Genomic DNA, 20,896 nt, shown 5'->3' with positions numbered 1-20,896 from the left:
GGTCAGACCAAAGTTTCATCTATCCCAGTGTCCTCTCTTCCGACAGTGGCCAATGCCAGGTGCCCCAGAGGGAATGAACAGAACAGGGAATCATCAAGTGATCCATCCCCTGTCGCCCATTCCCTGCTTCTGGCAAACAGAGGCTAGGGACACCATCCCTGCCCATCATGGCTGAAGAGCGGTCACTGCTATGTCCCTTCGGTGTGGCCTGCCACAGATGCCCTTCCCTTTGGCAGATGGCAGCTCTCTTCTTTTATACCCAGGAAAAGATTCCCAGCCTGCTTTGCGTTTAAAGCGACAGCACTCTAATTCAAGAGCCAGTGGGAAATTCAGGGCAGCTGAGAGCAAAGAATGCTCACTCAGGATGGGGTCAACTTCCTTTAAAGGCTGTAATTGAAACAAGCCCCAATGCTGGAAAAGTCGGATCTTGATCAGAACTTACCATCTTCACCCTCGAATGCCAGATTTGCCCTCCCCTGCGACGTGCATTGTCATTTAAAACCGGCGTAAAGAGAAGCCATTGGCAGCGCTTTGGGTGTGTGAAAACGACAGCAAAAGCGTGCCCGGAAGGGAAACAAACCAGGCCCCAGATAGGGCTGCTGAACGCGGGAAGGGAAGGGAAGAACGCTGCGTGACTTTAAATGGATTCTGAGCGTCCAGTCCCCTGTCAGCCCTGCTCCCGTCCAAGTCGCTTACCAGAAACCGGCACGTCAGGCAGGCTGGGGGAAATGAGAAGCGACAGCAAGGAGCAAAGCCGGCGTGATCTCAACTTTAACCATCACGTGGCTGCCAGCGTGCCTGTCTTGGAGACTCATCTGTCCCTCGCCCGATTAAGGAAACCCCCCTTTGCACTAGGAGAGATTTTCCTCAGACTTAAAAGCTCGGAACAGCCAGAACTTTGCCAGCGCCAGAAAGAGCCACGGGGGCATGCAGCTAAAATCCTCTGCTGACAGACGCTGCCATTTCACTAACGCTTGCAACATTTCTCTGCAGGGCATTTCATCCAGGAGACTGGCCCTAAATGGCTGCTGGAGTTCAAGCAGCCCTCTTAAACTGGGCCAGATCTAGCCCTCTCCAAACTGTGTGACTCATGCCTCACTCTCTCCCGCTCTCTCTCCGATTATCCACTAGACCCGTGCAGTATTACTTACTTCAAGCATTCAAATATCATGATACAGGCTCTCCAAACTCTTGAGATTGGCTTCAACATAATACGTTTGTTTCTTTGCGTTCATTTTCCATCTAATTTCTGTGCCTTCGGGCACCCCGTTTTCAAGCATTTCTCCACAACCAGAAGGGCTAGGAACTTGTTTTTAAAAAAATGAAAACTGAGATTCTCAATCATCACAGGATTCCGGGAGCTGGGGCTTCAAGGGAACCCCGTGCAAGACTCGCGACAACATCGTTAGCTGGCAGCGCCTTATCAGTGTTTGGAAACTTTTGAAAACGAAGCGTCAGCCTCCTCTCCTTGCCCCAGTCAGGAAAATGAAACTGATCAGCGCCATCAAAACCCTGCCATGTGCTGGTAGCAGCCTGCACGGCTTCCTTTTTACATCTGCCACCCCCCTCTCTCATTTTGAGAAATGCTGGTGGACAACTTCATAACAGGACACTTCTCCTTTCCTCCATTATTTGATGATCTGTGAAACAGTTCTCCTTGCTGACACCCCATGCGTGATTGTTACCATCTGAGTCAGCGCCCATTGAATGGGGCAGCACCTATTTCAGGCTCTCTGCAAATTTATCCTATAATAATAATCCCAAACTCTCATCTAGCACTTTTCATCAATAGATCTCCAAGCATTTCACATGGGAGGTCAGCACCATTATCCCCACTTTACAGAGGGTGCAGCTCTGACAGACAACGCCCTGTTTCTTTAAGTGCTTTTGTGAAGATAGCTCAAGGGTTAGGATAGCAAAGCTGGCAACCCCCAGGGTCTAGCAAGGGGCGTTTATTCTTTATGAACCTTCTGTTTGCCCTGCACTCAGCAAGGAGACCGGGACATTGCTTCTTGGGTCTCCCTCCCATCATTAGAGAAAAGAAAAGGTGCTTCGCTCTCTGCGAATTACCCCAGAGAGCACAGAGACGCTTGCCATCCTTTCCGGTTTGTGCAACCAGGATACTGGCGATCTAGTTCCAGAGCCATCTGGCTGCTGGCATTTACATGCAGAAAAAAAGAGGATGGGGCTTGTCACTGCAAACCATACGACAAGTCAAGGCAATGTCTTGTGTCTGCAACATACCAAATGGCGGGGGGAAGTGGGGGTCGGATTCACAGTTACTCTACCCCAGACCCTCAAAGGTCTAACTCCCACTGATTTCAGTATCTGGGCCTCTGTTCCTGCACCCATGTCTGGGATAAAGAGAGGCCAGTTTTAAGCCATCTTTGTGCTCCCCATCCTTTAGGGCCCTGCCTAGCCCCCCAGGTAAATTAGAGCAGCTTTTAGATCTCTCTGGCCCACACGTATGCGAACCCATGAAATCACACACCTACGCTCAAGCTCACATTCACTCACACACACACAATACATGATCACATGCACTCACATAGCCACGCTCACCCATGTATATACCCACTACACACATGTTCGTTCACACATGCATATTGGTGTATACCCATATACACACTCGCTCGCATTCGTGCTCAAACATACATAGTTACATTAACACACACACCCTGTTCTTCAAACAAACACACACACACACACTCACACACACACACATTCACACTTGGCTGATTCACAGCACCCTTCCTGCAGCTGATACAAGGCTAAATTGACACCTCTCCAGCTAACACCAACCCGCCCTGCTTCCCCAGCCAGCTTGTCTCCTCGCACAGAATAAACAGCTGTCCTCCCTCCTCAGAGACCAATGCCATCACCTCCTCCTGACTCCAACCCTGCACATCCCAATCTGTCTGCAGACCAGATTCTCTACCATGGGGACTGCCCGCTAAAAGTGCTTACCCAAGGGTTTGTTAATGCAGATCAGAGCCGATGCTCCATCCGGGGCTAGAGACACATGGGCCAGAAGGGAGAGGCAGGAAAGCAATTCCATTCGGGATGGAGCTTTGCATCTGAGGACAAGGTCACATTTAATGCCAAGGAGACCTCTCTGCTACGGTAGCAGCAGTGTCAATGATACTACGAGATATTGTATCCAGAAGCAGCGTAAATATCTCTCAGAGGCACCAACCGAAATCAGGGCTCCACTGTGCTGGGCACTGCATGCAGCCAGAGAAAGTCCCTGCCCCGAAGATCTGACAAGCTAAATGGACAAGACAAAGGATGGGAGGGGGGTACAGAGAGAGAGAGAGGGCAAAGTGACTTGCCCAAGGTCACCTAGCAAGCCAGTGGCATGGTTGTGAATAGAACCCAGGTCTCCCTGTCCAACACACTAACCACTGAACCATGTTGTCTCTTCTAAACGGGAGGTGAGGAAGCCCCATTGGCTTGAATTTGCGGGGCAGGGAGGGAAGCAGTGTAGCGAGTCCAGCGACACATCCTTAAATCAGGTATCAGGGGGTAGCCGTGTTAGCATGTATCTACAAAAACAACAAGGAGTCTGGTGGCATCTTAAAGACTAACAGATTTACTTGGGCATAAGCTTTCGTGGGTAAAAACCTCACTTCTTCAGATGCATAGAGTGAAAGTTACAGATGCAGGCATTATATACTGACACATGGAGAGCAGGGAGTTACTTCGCAAGTGGAGAACCAGTGTTGACAGGGCCAATTCAATCAGCATGGATGCAGTCCACTCCCAATAATAGATGAGGAGGTGTCAATTCAAAGTGGAAAAGCTGCTTCTGTAATGAGCCAGCCACTCCCAGTCCCTATTCAAGCCCAGATTAATGGTGTTAACTTTGCAAATGAATTTTAGTTCTGCTGTTTCTCTTTGAAGTCTGTTTCTGAAGTTTTTTTGGTCAATGATAGTGACTTTTAAATCTGTAATAGAATGACCAGGGAGATTGAAGTGTTCACTTACTGGCTTTTGTATGTTACCATTCCTGATGTCTGATTTGTGTCCATTTATTCTTTTGCGGAGGGACTGTCCAGTTTGGCCAATGTACATGGCAGAGGGGCATTCCTGGCACATGATGGCATATATAACATTGGTAGATGTGCAGGTGAATGAGCCCTTGATGGTGTGGCTGATGTGGTTGGGTCCTCTGATGGTGTCGCCAGAGTAGATATGGGGACAGAGTCGGCAACGAGGTTTGCTACAGGGATTGGTTCCTGGGTTGGTGTTTCTGTGGTGTGGTGCGTAGTTGCTGGTGAGTATTTGCTTCAGGTTGGGGGGTTGTCTGTAAGCGAGGACTGGCCTGCCTCCCAAGGTCTGTGAGAGTGAGGGATCATTTTCCAGGATAGGTTGTAGATCGTGGATAATGCGCTGGAGAGGTTTTAGCTGGGGGCTGTATGTGATGGCCAGTGGTGTTCTGTTATTGACCTTGTTGGGCTTGTCCTGTAGTAGGTGATTTCTGGGTACCCGTCTTGCTCTGTCAATCTGTTTCCTCCCTTCCCCAGGTGGGTATTGTAGTTTTACGCATGCTTGATAAAGATCTTGTAGGCGTTTGTCTCTGTCTGAGGGGTTGGAGCAAATTCGGTTGTATCTTAGGGCTTGGCTGTAGACAATGGATCGTGTGATGCGTCTTGGATGGAAGCTGGAGGCATGTAGGTACGTACGCCGTCTAATCCCTTCTCGAGAGGAAACACCTTAACAGAGATTTATATCAGGGCTTGTCTCGCCGGCGAAAGAAAAAACCCATCAGCTCAGGCAGCAAATTAAAAACTCTCTGTCCTCGGGGCTCCAAAGGAGACTCCGCGTTCCGTGCACGCTGGAAGCTGCCGCTCAGTCATACGATGAACCTCGCTAAGATGCTGTTCAGGGTGGAGGGCAGCAGACAGTGAATTACACCAGGCAGCCCAAAGCAGCTTCCAAACCACGACAAGGACCCTGGTGTTATTGCCTAAGAAGGGTCCCCTGTGCCAGATCCTCAGCTGGAGCAAATCAACGTAGATCGCTGGCTTCAGGGGGAGTCGGCGCCAGCTCCTAAAGAAGCAACTTCCTGTCACTCGGTGCATGGATTGTGGCTAAGGGAAAGGGAGCATGTCTGAAGTGCCTCTGTGTGCTGGCTATCCCTGGCTGCCTGAACAGCCTTGGAGGAAGCTGGGAAAAACTTAGAGCAGCCTTGAGGCTGCTCTAAATTGTGCTGGGGAAGCAGTCTGGGGCAGGAAGGGTTATAAAGGAGGTTTAAAAGCCCATCCATATGGGGTTTTCCTCTGCTGGGTGGTTGGGCAGGGGAGAATCCAGTGCTATGTGGCCCCACTGGCAGATTGCAGAGCCCAGAACATTCAGTTTTCTGGCACATCAACTCGTATTTTTCCTCTCCCGATGCATTTTTTCTTATTTCAATTTTGGATGCGGATCCATCTATTTATTTGATACAAACAAAGCATTTCCCCGCGTGCCAGGGGCTGACTGACGAAACTTGCTGGATTTCAAGTGTTTGGATCTTGGACCATAAGGAGAGGAGAACGCTGCCCAAAATGTTTATGATATTTTTAGGCCAAGACAAATCTGTCGAATGGTGCGAGCTAAGCGGAACTAGCACCATGGAGAAGGCTGGCGAGGATGTTATTATAGACTAGCAAAGAAGGGACTTCACACAGCTCCACTCATGTGGGAGCAAACGGCTGCATCTCTTGGGTGGGGGCAGTTATTCCGCCCAGGCAGGGGGGTTGATTCTGAGCTCACTGGCACCAGGGTAATTCCACCGACTTGAGTCACAGAGGATTTACCCTAGTGTCAATGAAATCAGTATCAGAGCCGTTGTGGGCTCGCTCGGCACCTGGTATGGTCATCTACACCAGTGCGAAGCGGGGGTGAAACCCCATCAGATCAGGAGGGCAGAATTTGTCACTGACTTTGCAGTGGTGTAGCTACAACTACCCCAGGGACACGGTTCTCATTTCCACTCATTCACGCCTGTACGGAAGTGGGCGTAAATTACACCCACTCTCACGCCAACACTTCTTTATCCTGCCAAAGCGGAGTAAATAGGGTGACCAGAGAGAAACTGTGAAAAATCGGGACAGGGGGTGAGGGATAATAGGCACCTATATAAGAAAAAGTCCCAAATATCGGGACTGTCCCTATGAAATCGGGACATCTGGTCACCCTTGGGTGAAGGGGCCTTCATGCAAACAGGTCCAGTAAGAAAGACCAAACAGCGTCATCCCTTGTCGCCCTAGTGAATTCAAAGCGCTACAGCTTTTGTGTGTAGACACCACTTTAACTACCCCGCTAGAGTTGCAGTGGTGCAGCTCCCTAGTATGGACGCAGCTCTACCAATGTAAGACTCTAAGGCTACATCTACACTACGGGGGGGGGTCGATTTAAGATACGCAAATTCAGCTACGTGAATAGCGTAGCTGAATTCGACGTATCGCAGCCGACTTACCCCGCTGTGAGGACGGCGGCAAAATCGACTTCTGCGGCTTTCTGTCGACGGCACTTACTCCCACCTCCGCTGGTGGAGTAAGAGCGTCGATTCGGGGATCGATTGTCGCGTCCAGACGGGACGCGATAAATCGATCCCCGAGAGGTCGATTTCTACCTGCCGATTCAGGCGGGTAGTGTAGACCTAGCCTAAGGATTGTACTGTATATAGATAAAAGATCACACCCCTAACTGCCATAGTTATACCCGTACAAAAACTGTGAGAGAGGCCAAGTCTACATTACAGACTTCTGCTGGTATAGCTGTATCAGTCAGGGGGGTGGAGGGTGGGATCTCTGACCGACAGAGCTGTGCTGGCACAAGATGAAGTTATAACGACAACACCGTTTGGCTTGCTTCGCTCATAGGGGAGTGGTTTTACTATGCGGGTACAGAGCACGGCTTTGCCAGGACAGCTGTGTCCACTCCAGGAGTGCTTTGCCGCTCGAGTAGACTGGTATTGCAATACTGGTAAAGTGCTCCTAATGTAGACATAGCCTAAATGAGAATCAGGCTCCAGGATTTTATCAGCTGATCAAAGAGGTGGAAAGCTTCTTCATTCAAAGCTTGCTCTCCAAAAAAAAAAAAAAAAAAAAAAAAAAAGCAATAAGGCATATATTTGAAAGAAAAGAAAAGAAAAGAAAAGAAAAGAAAAGAAAAGAAAAGAAAAGAAGCAAGATTTGGGAGGGTTCCAGTTACTCCCACCGCCCCCCTGAAATCAAAGCCTCAGGGAGATGAGGGAGGCTGCCAGGTCGCACCACAAGGATTTAAAAGCAGACGTAACATGGCCAGAACAGCAGGGGGGAGATTATTTCTCCAGCAGCGCTTTGAAGAGGTTAAACCTTGCTGCTGCGTGAGGTCCACGCACCATCATTCTGCCTGTGCAGTGGTTGCGCTGATCCGTTGCATCCATGCCATCTCCGGCAGATAAATTGAATGACTAGAGGCTCTGTGTGCTCTGTGTGTTAATTTACGTCCGCCTGTAATGGCAATAATTACCCAGCCAACCCATTCATTTGTCTAAATTTGCTCGGACGTAGAGGGAGTTGCCCACATGCAGCTTCTTCATCGAAAGTGACAAGCGCGCGGCTCTAATCAGAGCTCTCGCCGCTCTCGGGAACATGGCGCACGTCTCGCTGGTCCTTTCGTGCTTGCGAATTCGCTACTGGTGGGAAGGGAGCTGGATTGACCGTTAGGGTTGCCCCTAACCCCGTCCACACACAAAACCCTATCACTCACGTGCAGTGATGCTATTCACTCAAGCTGTCTGGCCTGAGAGGGATGTATAGGCCAAAACCTGAGTGAGCGCAATTCATCAGCAGTTAACACGACCGCTCTGTAGTGTGGACACAAGGCAGCAGCATTCAAGTGCAGCTAGTCCTCCAACGTTCTCCCACAATTCCCCCTGTGCGTCCGGAAAGATTCTCCCACAATTCATTGGGAAAAAATTCAGAGAGTAGCTCAGCTTCCTGTGGCGCTAAGGACCCTGGGATGTGTCCCCAGGAGTCCTAGCACCAGTGCCAGTGTGGACACAGCAACTTGAGGGTTATTTCACCATGTGGCAGTTCTCACCCGAGCTCGGCTCACACAAGAGGAATCACTCGAGTGTAGATCACTTGAGCTAACTCTGCAGTGAAAAATGACTCAGAAACGGCGTCTATTAAAACTTGAGGGAGCACAACTCATCAGCTGCCAATACGGTCACTCTAATGGGGACACATGCTAGTTTTGTTTTGGATTAAAACCCCCGTTTTTCGATGAGTTTTTCGTGGAAAAAAATGCGAGGAGCAGAATTGGTTGCATTTTTTTTCCACTGAAAAGCTTTCACTGAATCAAAAAAAACCAAGCAACCAGTTCTGCTCGGCATCCGTCTAGGCACCGGAAGAAAAAAGTCAGATTTGCAAAAGACTTCTGCACACAGCCGCTCCCGTGGTGACACCGATGGCCAAACTTCCAGAAGAGCCCAGCACCCAACAGGTATCCAAAGTGCTGCCCCCTTGTGCAAACCCTGCCACTTTTTTGGGTGCCTAAACTGGGAGCCGATGCTGACCCCCTGGAAATTTGGCCCTGAGTTCTTCCAAAATTCTAGCCCAACTACTGTGCCTCATTCCTAATTCAGCTGGATCCTCATGTCGTGTCCGAGTGTTTGTCTTGGATTGGATGTTAGCAGCTGGCCTGGAGGTGAAAGGCTCTGCTACTGATCCCCTACACCAATGCAGCCATCTCCCCCAGGCACCTATCACTCAATGTACAACACCTAATTTTATGAAAGACTCCCTGAGTGTGGCAAATCCATGCTCATTTCATGAAATCGGCTCCAGCAAGCTTTCCTCCTCATGTAAATACGCCCGTTGATATCATGGCGATTACATAGAGGAGCAGGGATTGTGTGTGGGTAGGGATCCTGGTTTCTATCATCCCCTCGATCCTATTTGCAATTTAGAGCTTTAGCTCAAGGTCAAGATATCCTCCTCTCCGGCCTCCTTCCATCCAGAACCAAGAACCAGATCATCGAGTCTGAGCGGCTGTGCAGCACAGGCCACGAAACATCGCCCCGCACCCACACACCAAACCCAACAACCAAAATATCACAGCCCACAAGAGACTAGCCTCGAATGAGCCACAGGCAGAGAACAGGAGGGACCGAGGTGCACCAGGGCCCGAGGGCCCTGATTGAGACAGACTCAGATAATCCTGCACCCACGCACTACAGAGGAGGTGAAAAAAACCCCAACAGCCCTGCCAATCTGGGGGAAAATTCCCTCCTGACCCCACAGATGGCAATCAGTTAGACCCTGAGCACGGGAGCAAGAACCAGCCAGCCAAGCACCGGAGAGAGAGAATTCCTCCCCCTCCAATGTCCCATCCCCTGCCGTGGCCCCCCCTCATCTGGTTTTGAGCCTTTAGAGTTCACTCACGCCATATTTTCCAGCTTTTCTCCACAGGCAGGGCTAGAAACTTACTTTTTTTTTTTTTTTAAGAAAGCTTACATTTTCATGTCATCCCATGACTCCAGCAGCTGGTGCTTTAAGAGCAACACCACACAGTGCAAGACTACGCTACAACCGCGAGAGCTGGCAACACTGGAGTTACAGAAGCGCCAGCCCCGAGCATTCCAAAATCATGAGTCGGGCCTAAGAAATCATGAGATTGGCTTTAAAATCAAGAGATTTTAAAGAAAGAAATAAAGTTGGGGTCCTTTCACTCGCCTCCTCATTTCTGAATCTTGAGCGGCCACATTTCCCAGCTTTTCTCTGCAATCTCCAGGGCTAGACACTTCCTTCTTTTTTTAAAAGAAAAGCTAAGATTCCCCCACCATCACATGCCTCCAGGAGCTGGGACTTTTAAGGGAGACACCAAACATGGCGAGCCTCGCCACTCTGGCGAACCTGTAGCGACTCCAGGGTTGGCGACCCTGGAGTTACAAACAGGGCCTCCGACTCTAGCCTCGTTGAGGGTGGGGAGAAGGGAAGGCCAGGTCTCACCTCGATGATGTCTGCGTTGGTCCGGCTCTCGTGCGGCTCGTTGTACTCGGTGTACTTAAGCAGCACTTTGTCCATGTCCGTGCTGGCGTACTGGAACAGCTTGTTTGAGTGGTTGAAGATGATCAGGGCGATCTCACAGTCGCACAGGACGCTCAGCTCGTAGGCTTTCTTCATCAAACCGAACTTCCGCTTGGTGAAGGTCACCTGCAGGGAGAAGGCAGGAGATTCAGAAACTCATAGATAGATCTTGCAGCGCAACCGGCTGCCTCACAAAGGCCGCCGAGCTCCATCCAATTTCCCCCGGACTGAGCCCAGTGATTTGTGTTTGACTAACGCGTCTCATCCAGAAAGGCATCCAATCTGGATCTGAGGGCGGGGAGGGGGAAGGACTTTGGATCCATGTGGGGTTTATGTGGGTTATGGATCTCCTGACCGGGCCAGCCACGCTGCTAGAATGGACAGAGAAGGGAACACAGGGGAAAACACATGCTATGGGCAGGCTGCCGAGTGAGGTGTTATGGGAAATTTAAAGGGCTATGCAGCCAGCGTGGTGGGAGCAGAAGACTTGCCCGCTTTATGCCTCAGTTTCCCCAACTGGACAATGGGGAGGATAATACTGAGCCTCCCCCTCCTCCTCTGGGCCCTCGCGGGGCCTAACCGATTCATATCCGCCGAGCGCTTCCCAAGGCGGATGCTACCAAAGTGCAAGGAGGACGATCGCCGTTGGAAGTTACATATGGCAGAATCAAGGGAAGAGACATTTTAGCAAAATCCCCAGCAGAGCCACCATCTGTCTGGCTTTTAAGCCTGGTTTTTGAGCAGGAGAGATCTCTTTGGCACGGGCTGCGGTAGCTCAAAGCGCACGCTTCACTGGAAGCTGCGGAACTAAAACCAAGGGGGCTGATTCTCAGTTTTGCCAAGTCCCCTTTACCCCACTCTGGCAGCGTAAAGGGGCCTACGGCCAGATTAGGTAAATGGGCCTCAGGCTCCAATGGCAATAAGAACTGCAGACTCGATTCTCCACTGCCCTGCGCCTTGCCCAGTCATTTACACCAGTGCAAGTGGGTAAAGATCACCAGGGGATGCCTCATCACACCAGTATGACAGGGCCTTACGGTGGGTGTCAAGGCCTCTTTTGTGTAATTAGTTGCTCTCATGCAAAGGGAGTGGGAAATGCTCCCAAATCCGAATGGTAGAGTTTTACACCCAATTCGCACGGGTGTAAACCTCTGCGCAAGGCACCGGGTGAATAGAATCAGGCCCGTCGGTTTCTGTGATCCTGTCTCACAGGCGTCGCAAATTCTGGGCCTGATTCTCCATTGCCTTGAACCTCGCGCTGTCACTGTATACCAGTGCAAAAGCGAGCGGGAAATGCTGCCCGTTCTGATCCGGCAGCATTGCACACTCACTTTGCACGACAGGTGTGAGTCCACGGTGAATCAAGCCCTCTCCCTTCGGCCCCAAAGTGGCACCTCCCACTATTGCATGACACAGAGGTACCAGCTAGAACCCACTGCACATAACTCCCTGCCATTGTACTCTGCCTTCCCTTGACTCCACATCAGCAGTGGTCATTGCCGGTCTTCTGTGCTTCTGGCACACAGATAGCGGGTTCTCTCACACGGCATCCCAGCTCCTCCAAGGCCGCAGCCAATGCTGGTGCCTTCCCTTTTGCTTCGTTAACCACTGACTGCTCCGGCCCTTATTAAATCCACCCTAGCCACCAATTCACATGCTAAGGTGCAAGGCTGTCAGGAGTGCCCCAGTGCACCGCTCTGTAGCCCCCCATGCTGCAGCGAAGAGAAGGGGTCAGTGCATTGACCTCAATGGGTGGAGAGATAGAGAGACAGGCCGGCCATGGGGTTCCGGTGTCGGTTTGGGTATCAGGTACGTGGGTTCCATTCCTGCCTCTGTCACAGACTCCCTGGAATAGCTACTTCATCTTGCTGTGCCTTAATTCCCCATTAGTAAAAGGAGGATACGGCTCCCTGTCTTCATCCTTTATTTGTATTAAACTAACACACTCGTTCTATTACGCCTAAGGGGTTTAGGAACACGAGTCCCAAATCTCCCCATTGTGCTGTACATACATGGCCAGAGTGCCCAAAGATCTTATGGTCCGGAGGGAAAAAAGGAAGAAGGGGGCAAGTGAAGCACACAGCAGGGAAACCTTATGCTTTAGACAGAGTCTAACTAATAGGGCGTGTCTACACTACACACAAAGCTCAGGTTTGAGCCCAAGCTCCACTTCCATCCACACACACAGAGCAGTCTGACTCAGGTCAGCAAGCACTTAGGACCTGCGTCTTAGAACCGTGCCTGAGGTGTGGGTCAGAGCCCAAGTCCTCCTGGGACTCGGGTCCAACCCCTATCATTTTGCAGTGTGGATGCAGCTCAAGCCCGAATGAGAAGGTTGGCATAGCATAGTGTGGATGCATTAGCGGGGCTGACGCTGGTCGCTGTCAGAGCCAGGATCTTCAAGGAGGTGGACCTCAGGTCCGATCCAGTCTGACAGTTCCTATGATTCGCCCTCCCGGTCACCCAGCCTGTTAATGGCAGAGCCAGGATGGAACCCAGGTCTTCCACCTCTACTCCCCTACCCACTGGGCCATTTGCCTGCCTTGCCAACTCAAGGTGGAAGCTCTAGGGCAAGGACTGTCTCTTCTTGTCTACATTGAGAAATTAATTCAGATTAAGGTAGGGTGCGAGTTTAAAGCGGAATAGTTATTCCCGATTTACATCCTGTGTGAATGCTCTTATTCTGGAATAAGAGGTCCCTTATTCCAAAATAGCTTAATCCGCTTCCAAAATGGATTAAACTAATTCACTTGGGAAGTGGATTAAACTAATTTGGAATAAGGAACTCTGATTCCTGACTCAAGTCTCCACGCAGGGAGTTAAGCAGGCAAAGTTAAGCAGGAATAGCTACTCCAGAATAACTCCCCGTGTACACACACCCTTACTATATGTTTGTACAGCACCTAGCGTCACAGTTCCCCAATCTCAGTTGCAGAGGTAAGTACTAGGATATTATAAATCAATAAATAATAATAGCTTGCCCCTTCTTTCCTTGGAGCACGGGAGGGCCAGTATGCACACCTGCCCCTTTCTTCCTTCAGGCCCTGCTCTTTTCTCAGAGACACACAGAGCATTTGGATACTTTAAACACACCAGGGTTGTCTCCTGTGGTGTCCCAACACATCAGGTACACCGCTGCATCCCCACTGTCCTAATGACCTTGTCCGAGCGTTTTTCCACATCGCCTGTCAGACCTGGAGAGTCACTGCACTTGCGACCGCTTCCCCCGTCCTCCCCACCCGCCCCGCCTCTAAATTAGCTGTCATTAGCAATGTCGACTGAAGAGGCGTCCTTTGCTGGACGGATCCTCTATTCCGTTTGCTCCTGACAAATGGGAGCGCTGCCTGCCCTTATCTGCTGATAAGGCCACCTGATCCGGGGCAGGCTGCGTCTTATCACACTGTGCACTTCAGCAGAGGGCACGGCAAATGGAAACTGAAGAGCGCTCAGAGGATTGGCTTCTTATTGGATTGAAAAGCCTGTGTCGGGGAAGATTTAAAGGGCTTGATTCTCCATTGCCCTGCAGGTCGTGCAGCCATTTGCCCCAATGCAAAGCTGGGGTGTCAATCACCGCCGTGCTGTTGTGTTAATTTTGCACCCACTTTGCACTGGTGCAAATGGCTGCTGGGCAACCGAGAACCAGACCTGTCAGAGAGAGCAAACTGCCTCCAGGCGGGCCCCCAACATCCTGACATCAATCTCTCTCTCTCTGCCAGGCCTCACAGCTAGGCTCCCAACAGATCAGTCTCACATGCATGTAAGCTCACTCCCAAATCCCAGATTTCTCTGCCGGAGCCACTCTTTGCAGCTTCCTGCTCCTCCGTATAGGGGAATCAGCCAAACCCCTGCTCAGGTGTGTGCCTCCTTTGGGACTACGGTTGGCAGGCCTCCCCTGTTACAAGGCTATAAAAACGGTGGCGCCTCTGACGATCATTTTAACTGGGCCCCAATCCCTGTTAAACCCTTTCTCCCACTGGTAGTCCAATGACTCACCCACCGGAGTAAGGAATACTCAAGAGAGAGCAAGGAGTTGCAGGATCGGGCCTTTACATTCAGATCGAAATAGGCCCAAGTCTCATTTATCCTAAAGTCTCTTTACATGGCTGTGGCGGTATAAAGCGGTTTCAAAATGGGTGGAAATCCTTTTGCACTGCCAGACATTGGAGTAAAGGGGCCTTAAGGGTAAATGAGGATCACGCCCTAAGAACCACTCTCATCCAATTAGGGAGGGCAAAGAGGAACCAAGCAACCAGTACAACCAATCAACAACTAAGCAGCGCCACACAGACTTTGAATGCTTGCAAACAGCTGACGGAACAAGAACCGCGTTGCTGAAATGACCCGGCCCAACATTTAGAACAGCAAATAAATCGCGACAAAATTGTCAGAGGAGAAATAAAGCTCGAGAATAAAGCTCTTGGACAATGTACATCCATTAGGGAAAAAGGGCGGGTGGTTAGTCATATAAATGATTGGCTCTATCCTAAGCTGTAAGGTGTTGTTTGGAGGGAGGGACTGTCTCTCGCTGTGTGCACGTGCATTGCCTAGCAGAATAGGGCCCTGAGTTCAGTGGCACTGCATGAAGTTGGGGAAGCAGAGGAGACCACACCAGTGATCTTGTCCAGCTCTAACATGGATTTCGGCAGCTCCTGGAGCTGGGTGCTGCACAGGGACATCGAGAGGGACAGTCCTGGCCCTGATGAACTCCCAATCTCAGGGCTCGTCTACGCGGACACTTAGCTCACAGCAAACTGGGGCGAAAATCTACCCCGCAGTAGCCTGCCGCCCGCCGAGGCTACAGCGACGCTGCGTTTTGGAGCCTGCAGGAGCGCCACAGACGCGGGCTAGCGGGGCTCATGCCAGTGCTCTGAAAGCAGCCCTTTGACGCTGTGGCTCAGGCTGGAGGCCAGGAAGTGGGGTGGCCCATTTAGGCCCCAGTTGAGGAAAGCGTCCCTGGTTCAGATGGGCTTCGCCACTTAAAGATAGGCCCCTGCTTCAACCCGTCCTAGAACTGGAGCCTTAGATTGTAGAGTCGTGGGGGCAGGACCTGTTTCTCACTATGGCCCAGCCTATCCCCGGGAGGGATATCTCAGTGGTTTGAGCATTGGCCTGCTAAACCCAGGGTTGTGAGTTCAATCCTTGAGGGAGCCATTTAGGGATCTGGGGCAAAGTCTGTCAGGAAAGGTACTTGGTCCTGCTGTGAAGGCAACAGACTGGACTCAACGACCTTTCAAGGTCCCTTCCAGCTCTATGAGATAGGTATATCTCCATATTAAATCTCGCTCTGATTCCCGGACTTTGGCAGTGTTACCGGGGCCTTAGCCCTGGTCTGTGCTACAAAATTAGCACAATCCACACCCCTGAGCAGCATAGTGAAGCCGACCTAAGTCCCCGTGTAGACAGCGCTGGGGCAATGGAAGAATTCTACTGCCTCTCGGGCAGGTGAATTATCGACGGCGATAGGGAGACCCCTCCTATCAGCGGAGCTAGCATCTACACTGAGGCGGTAATGTTCCAAATGTAGACAGGGCCTCAGCGTCCACGAGAATCGGGCCCTGGCGTTTAGATTGCATATCACAGCTTCCCACATGGGACTTCGCTTTGGTGGCCGCCAGTTCCCCCGGCCTCCTCCCTCCCTTCTCTGAGGTGATTAAGTAGTAACGAGATTCGGCTCTAATCGTCTCAGCCCTTTTAAAGTGCAGGGATGGCACACCACGCAGCTGTTCTCCGCCACGTGAGGCTGCTGAACCCCTCGGAGACTTTGTCTTCTGGGCTAACTCGCTCTGCCTCTGAGCCCTCCCGGTCACGTTGCCTGGGTCTCCGAGAGCTCCGGCCTGCTCAACGGCAAATCAAATTACTTCAGGATCAGCGCGAGTGTCATCGGCAGACTCCATCTCTCTCTCTGCTGCCCGCTGACAGATTGGGGGGGGGGGGGGGGCAAGCTTAGCTTTGCTGCATGATAAGGATATCTTGGCAGCTCAAAACTTGTGCTCCCGGGAGCTTAAGTGGGGAGCCTCTAACCACTCTGGCTCTTGCAAGGAGAGAGAAATTAAAATGCCGTGTGTGTTCACATTTATAAGGGGCAGCTTCTCCCATTGTAAGGCACCTCATTCTGTCTAGTGGCAGAACAGCTTAGCATCTGAACAACTGAGTCCAGAGCTCAGAAACCAGGCAGGTGGGCACTAGATAGATAGATAGATCAGTGATATTCAACCTTTTTTCATTTGCAGATCCCTAAACATTTTTGAATGGAGGTGCAGACCCCTTTGGAAATCTTGAATATAGTCTGCGGACCCCCAGGGATCTGCGGACCACAGATTGAAAACCACTGGATTAGATAATGGGGTATGCATGGGGATAGCTAGATAGACAGAGGGGTGTGTATGGGGATAGCTAGATGGATTAGACAGATAGAACTGCACACATGAACTGAGAGCGAGAGATTGAAAAAAATCTGATCCTCCCCTCTGCAAAGAAAAGGTTTCTCGAAGAGCTGGGCGAGTAACTCCCACAGCAGCTGGTACGTCTTCTCACGACTCCAGGTGGGGAGTCGGCTCCAGAGTCATTCCCCCACGAGCAGTCGCGTGACAGCCAGGCGATCCGTGAAAATGGCCACGAATCCCCAAAGCTGCCCCAACGGCGTTTTGTTCTCAAGTCCACAGAGCGAACCCCTCTCATCCACACTGAGGCCCCTTGACAGGGCTCGGGCAGCACAAAGAGGCCTTAAAGCACAGGGAAATTTCATTTGGCGCCCAATTTCAAGCCCCTTCACGCTACCAGAGAAGCATAAAGGGGCCTAAAGGTATCTCTACACCTGGAGCTGGAGCTGGAATGCCCAGCTTGGGCAGACATACCTGCGCCATTAGTAAGTTGTTTGGTAGACACCTATGCACAAGAAATAGGTTCACAGAAACTGGATCTGTCCGTGAGTGATTCTGCTACAGGTGATTGGGTGAAATTAATCTGCAAACTTATTTGTGTTACAACATGGCCTCTCGGGCTGCCTTCAGGGATTGAACCCAGAAACGTGGATCTAAAAGCACAAGTTTCTAGTGCAGGGGTGGGCACGCGGACCGTCAGGGTAATCTGCTGGTGAGCCGCGAGAGTTTGTTTACATTGACCGTCCGCAGGAAATGGCGCAGGCCGCAGGGTTCTCTTTGCCAGAAGCAGGGAATGGGCGACAGGGGATGGATCACTTGATGATCACCTGTTCTGTTCATTCCCTCTGGGGCACCTGGTACTGGCCACTGTCAGAAGACAGGATACTGGGCTAGACGGACCTTTGGTCTGAGCGAGTAGGGCCATTCTTATGTTCTTATACATGGACTAATCACTAGAGGGGGACAAAGAGCCAAAGCTTGTTATCATGGGTTACACTTGCAATGAATAATGTGACCAGCTCTGAGGGATTATTTTAGAGGTTATTTGTATTCCAAATAAAACTTCATTAGTTTATCTGATCCCATTTCTCCAGCCTTCAAATAACAGTAAACACTCAGTCTTTATGGGATAGAAAAAGTCAGAGATAGAGGGTGGTTGGAAAAAACAGGAAAACGATTTGGCGAAAAATTTCAAACTTGTCTCCATTTCATAGGCTTCAAGACGAATTCAGTTTTTTCATGAACTTTTCCCACAATACTTATTTTTTTACTCAAATTGTTCTTTTACCAAAACCGCCCTGTTTTTCAGGTTTTCGGCACACAACAATTTTCCGATCATTTTGAAAGTGATTTTTGTAAAAACGCCAGGAAAATAGATCATGGAAAGTTTTGTGAAAGTGAGAAAAAAAAATGATACCGTTGATGAAAAGTTTTGGTTTTGAATAAAAAGGCCATGATTTGACCCCCAAAAAAGTTCACGCAAAAAAATGATGAAGAGCTTTATTTAGAGGTTTCCATTTTGGGAATCCACAAAACATCGTGGCAGATTCATTCCCTGTCTAATTGTTTTGCCTTTGACGGAGTCACACCACGCATGAATTTGACCAATACCATATCGCAATGGCTGAGGACCTGCCATGGCATGTGGACAAACTACAGCTGCACTAAGTAGGTACATAATACTACCAAGTCCGGATCTTTCACTCAGCTCCGCTCATGGTGGTAGCATTTCACACACTTCAACCAGGTGCCAATGGCCACATAAGACGCACATCCCAAGGAAGAGTCAGGAGCTATGGTGATTTGATGCAGTGTCATGTGTCAATCAACAGCCCATAGACACGATGCTGTGACGTTTCAGTGCGCGGTGATGGGGTCGCGGCTGGAGTTTGTCTCGTTGGATCAACCCAGCGCTGGCAACGCTCTTCAGAGTGACCAATAATAGGGATATCTGGGCCAGATGGGGCAGGGAGGTGGCTCTTGGCCATGCCTGGAGGTCTGAAGCTGGAAAAGGGGGAGAACAAAGAAAGCAAGGCCTGGCTGCTCTCAGCCCTCTGAGAAAGGAAGGACAGGCCAGTGGTTAGGGTTTGGGAGACTTGAGTTAAATTCCCTGCTTTGCAAACAATGTTAGACCAGTTACCCAAGATTAACAAACCCGTCTCTGGCAGTGTCAGAAATAGGACCCAGGAGTCCAGGATCCCCAATTTAATGACTAGGTTCCTCTCCGGAAGTAGGAACTGAAACTTGGGGAGTCCCGCCGTCCAATCCCCACTTCTTTATCTACTAGACCCACCCCTCCCTTCCACACCCTGAAGTCCCAACTTCCAGTACTTAATTCTAGCCACGAGCAAAGCCCCTGACATCTAAAACCATCAATTACCATTATCCTGCCATTCAAGTCTACCAATGTTACGGTGAAAAGGGAAAGAAACCAAAAACCTTTCAACTATAGATAAGCAGACAGGCTGGGATTTACATGGGCCTGACCCTCATCTAGAAGAATTAACCTTATAAGACTAAGAGGGTAATTAAATCTCATGCTTCAGGGCATAAGCTGATCGCCATAGAGGTCAGGAAGGAATTACTTCCACACACAGTACTGCACTATCAGAGGATTTTTGCCCTCCCCTGACGCATCAGGCACTGGTCTTTGCCAGACCCACTTTGACGGACTAGTGGGCTGATGTGTCATGGCAAATCTTATCCTATCCTCTAATGTCATTAGTGACTATTACTGGCTCTCCTCTCTTGTGTTAGGCTTCTACACTAGGGCCTTGATTCTGGTCTCACTGATCAATGGTAACTCCATTCATTTCAGGGGAATCATCCTAGTCTCCTAGCTCGGCAGGCAGGACCAGAAACATACCCGTAGACTCTCAGGAGAGCTCGGTGCAGCATGCTAGCCCTGAGGTTGCAAAGGTGCAGATCCGGTCGGGCAAGTTCCCTACGAGACAGACACAGCACAAGAGAGGAAGATTGGTCTTGTAGCCAAGGCAGCAGACTAGCTCTCAGGAGACCTGTGTTCGGTTTTAACTTGGTCACAGATGCACTGGGCTTTGGATCAGGGCCCCAATGTCTTGGAGTTCCTTACACTGCAGGGGCAAATGATTATTTATGAATTCAATTTGCACAGGTAGCAGAATCATTGGTTACTCCCCAGAGACCATCCACACAGGAAGGACGGTCTTGTGGCCAAGGCTCTGGAGCGGGATTCAGGGGATCTGGGTTTAATTTATGGCTCTGCCACAGACTGTCTTGTGTGACCTGTGATGACTCACTTAATTGCTGCAGGCCTCAGGTCCCCAGCCGTAAAATTCATAGATTCATAGATTCTAAGACTGGAAGGGACCTCAAGAGGTCATCGAATCCAGTCCCCTGCCTGCATGGCAGGACCAAATACTGTCTAGACCATCCCTGATAGACATTTATCTAACCTACTCTTAAATATCTCCGGAGATGGAGATTCCACAACCTCCCTAGGCAATTTATTCCAGTGTTTAACCACCCTGACAGTTAGGAACTTTTTCCTAATGTCCAACCTAGGCCTCCCTTGCTGCAGTTTAAGCCCATTGCTTCTTGTTCTATCCTTAGAGGCTAAGGTGAACAAGTTTTCTCCCCCCTCCTTATGACACCCTTTTAGATACCTGAAAATGCTATCATGTCCCCTCTCAGTCTTCTCTTTTCCAAACTAAACAAACCCAATTCTTTCAGCCTTCCTTCATAGGTCATGTTCTCAAGACGTTTAATCATTCTTGTTGCTCTTCTCTGGACACTTTCGAATTTCTCCACATCTTTCTTGAAATGCGGTGCCCAGAACTGGACACAATACTCCAGCTGAGGCCTAACCAGAGCAGAGTAGAGCGGAAGAATGACTTCTCATGTCTTGCTCACAACACACCTGTTAATACAGCCCAGAATCACGTTTGCTTTTTTTGCAACAGCATCACACTGTTGACTCATATTTAGCTTGTGGTCCACTATAACCCCTAGATCCCTTTCCGCCGTACTCCTTCCTAGATAGTCTCTTCCCATTCTGTATGTGTGAAACTGATTTTTTCTTCCTAAGTGGAGCACTTTGCATTTGTCTTTGTTAAACTTCATCCTGTTTACCTCAGACCATTTCTCCAATTTGTCCAGATCATTTTGAATTATGACCCTGTCCTCCAAAGCAGTTGCAATCCCTCCCAGTTTGGTATCATCCGCAAACTTAATAAGCGTACTTTCTATGCCAATATCTAAGTCGTTGATGAAGATATTGAACAGAGCCGGTCCCAAAACAGACCCCTGCGGAACCCCACTCGTTATGCCTTTCCAGCAGGATTGGGAACCATTAATAACAACTCTCTGAGTACGGTTATCCAGCCAGTTATGCACCCACCTTATTTCCTTGGTCTGTCTTTTCTACTTAGACTGTAAGCTCTCCAGAGCAGGGTCCATGTCTTATTACCTGTG

General features: G+C 50.0%; 1 protein-coding gene across 35 annotated transcripts in view; it reads right to left on the bottom strand.

Annotated features, from left to right (window-relative positions):
• Positions 1–20,896, bottom strand: part of MEF2D (myocyte enhancer factor 2D) — a 182,213-nt gene that overhangs the window by 55,684 nt on the left and 105,633 nt on the right. For all 35 annotated transcript variants that reach the window (XM_005310950.5, XM_065573651.1, XM_005310952.5 and 32 more), the window contains one exon: positions 9,987–10,190. In XM_005310950.5, the coding sequence (XP_005311007.2) occupies positions 9,987–10,190 (204 nt within the window). The remainder of the gene's footprint in view (positions 1–9,986; positions 10,191–20,896) is intronic.

Source organism: Chrysemys picta, chromosome 20 (assembly GCF_011386835.1).
Source record: "Chrysemys picta bellii isolate R12L10 chromosome 20, ASM1138683v2, whole genome shotgun sequence".
NCBI lineage: Eukaryota > Metazoa > Chordata > Testudines > Emydidae > Chrysemys > Chrysemys picta.
The sequence above is the reverse complement of the archived record's forward strand: the minus strand, read 5'-3'. Positions and strand labels throughout refer to the sequence as shown.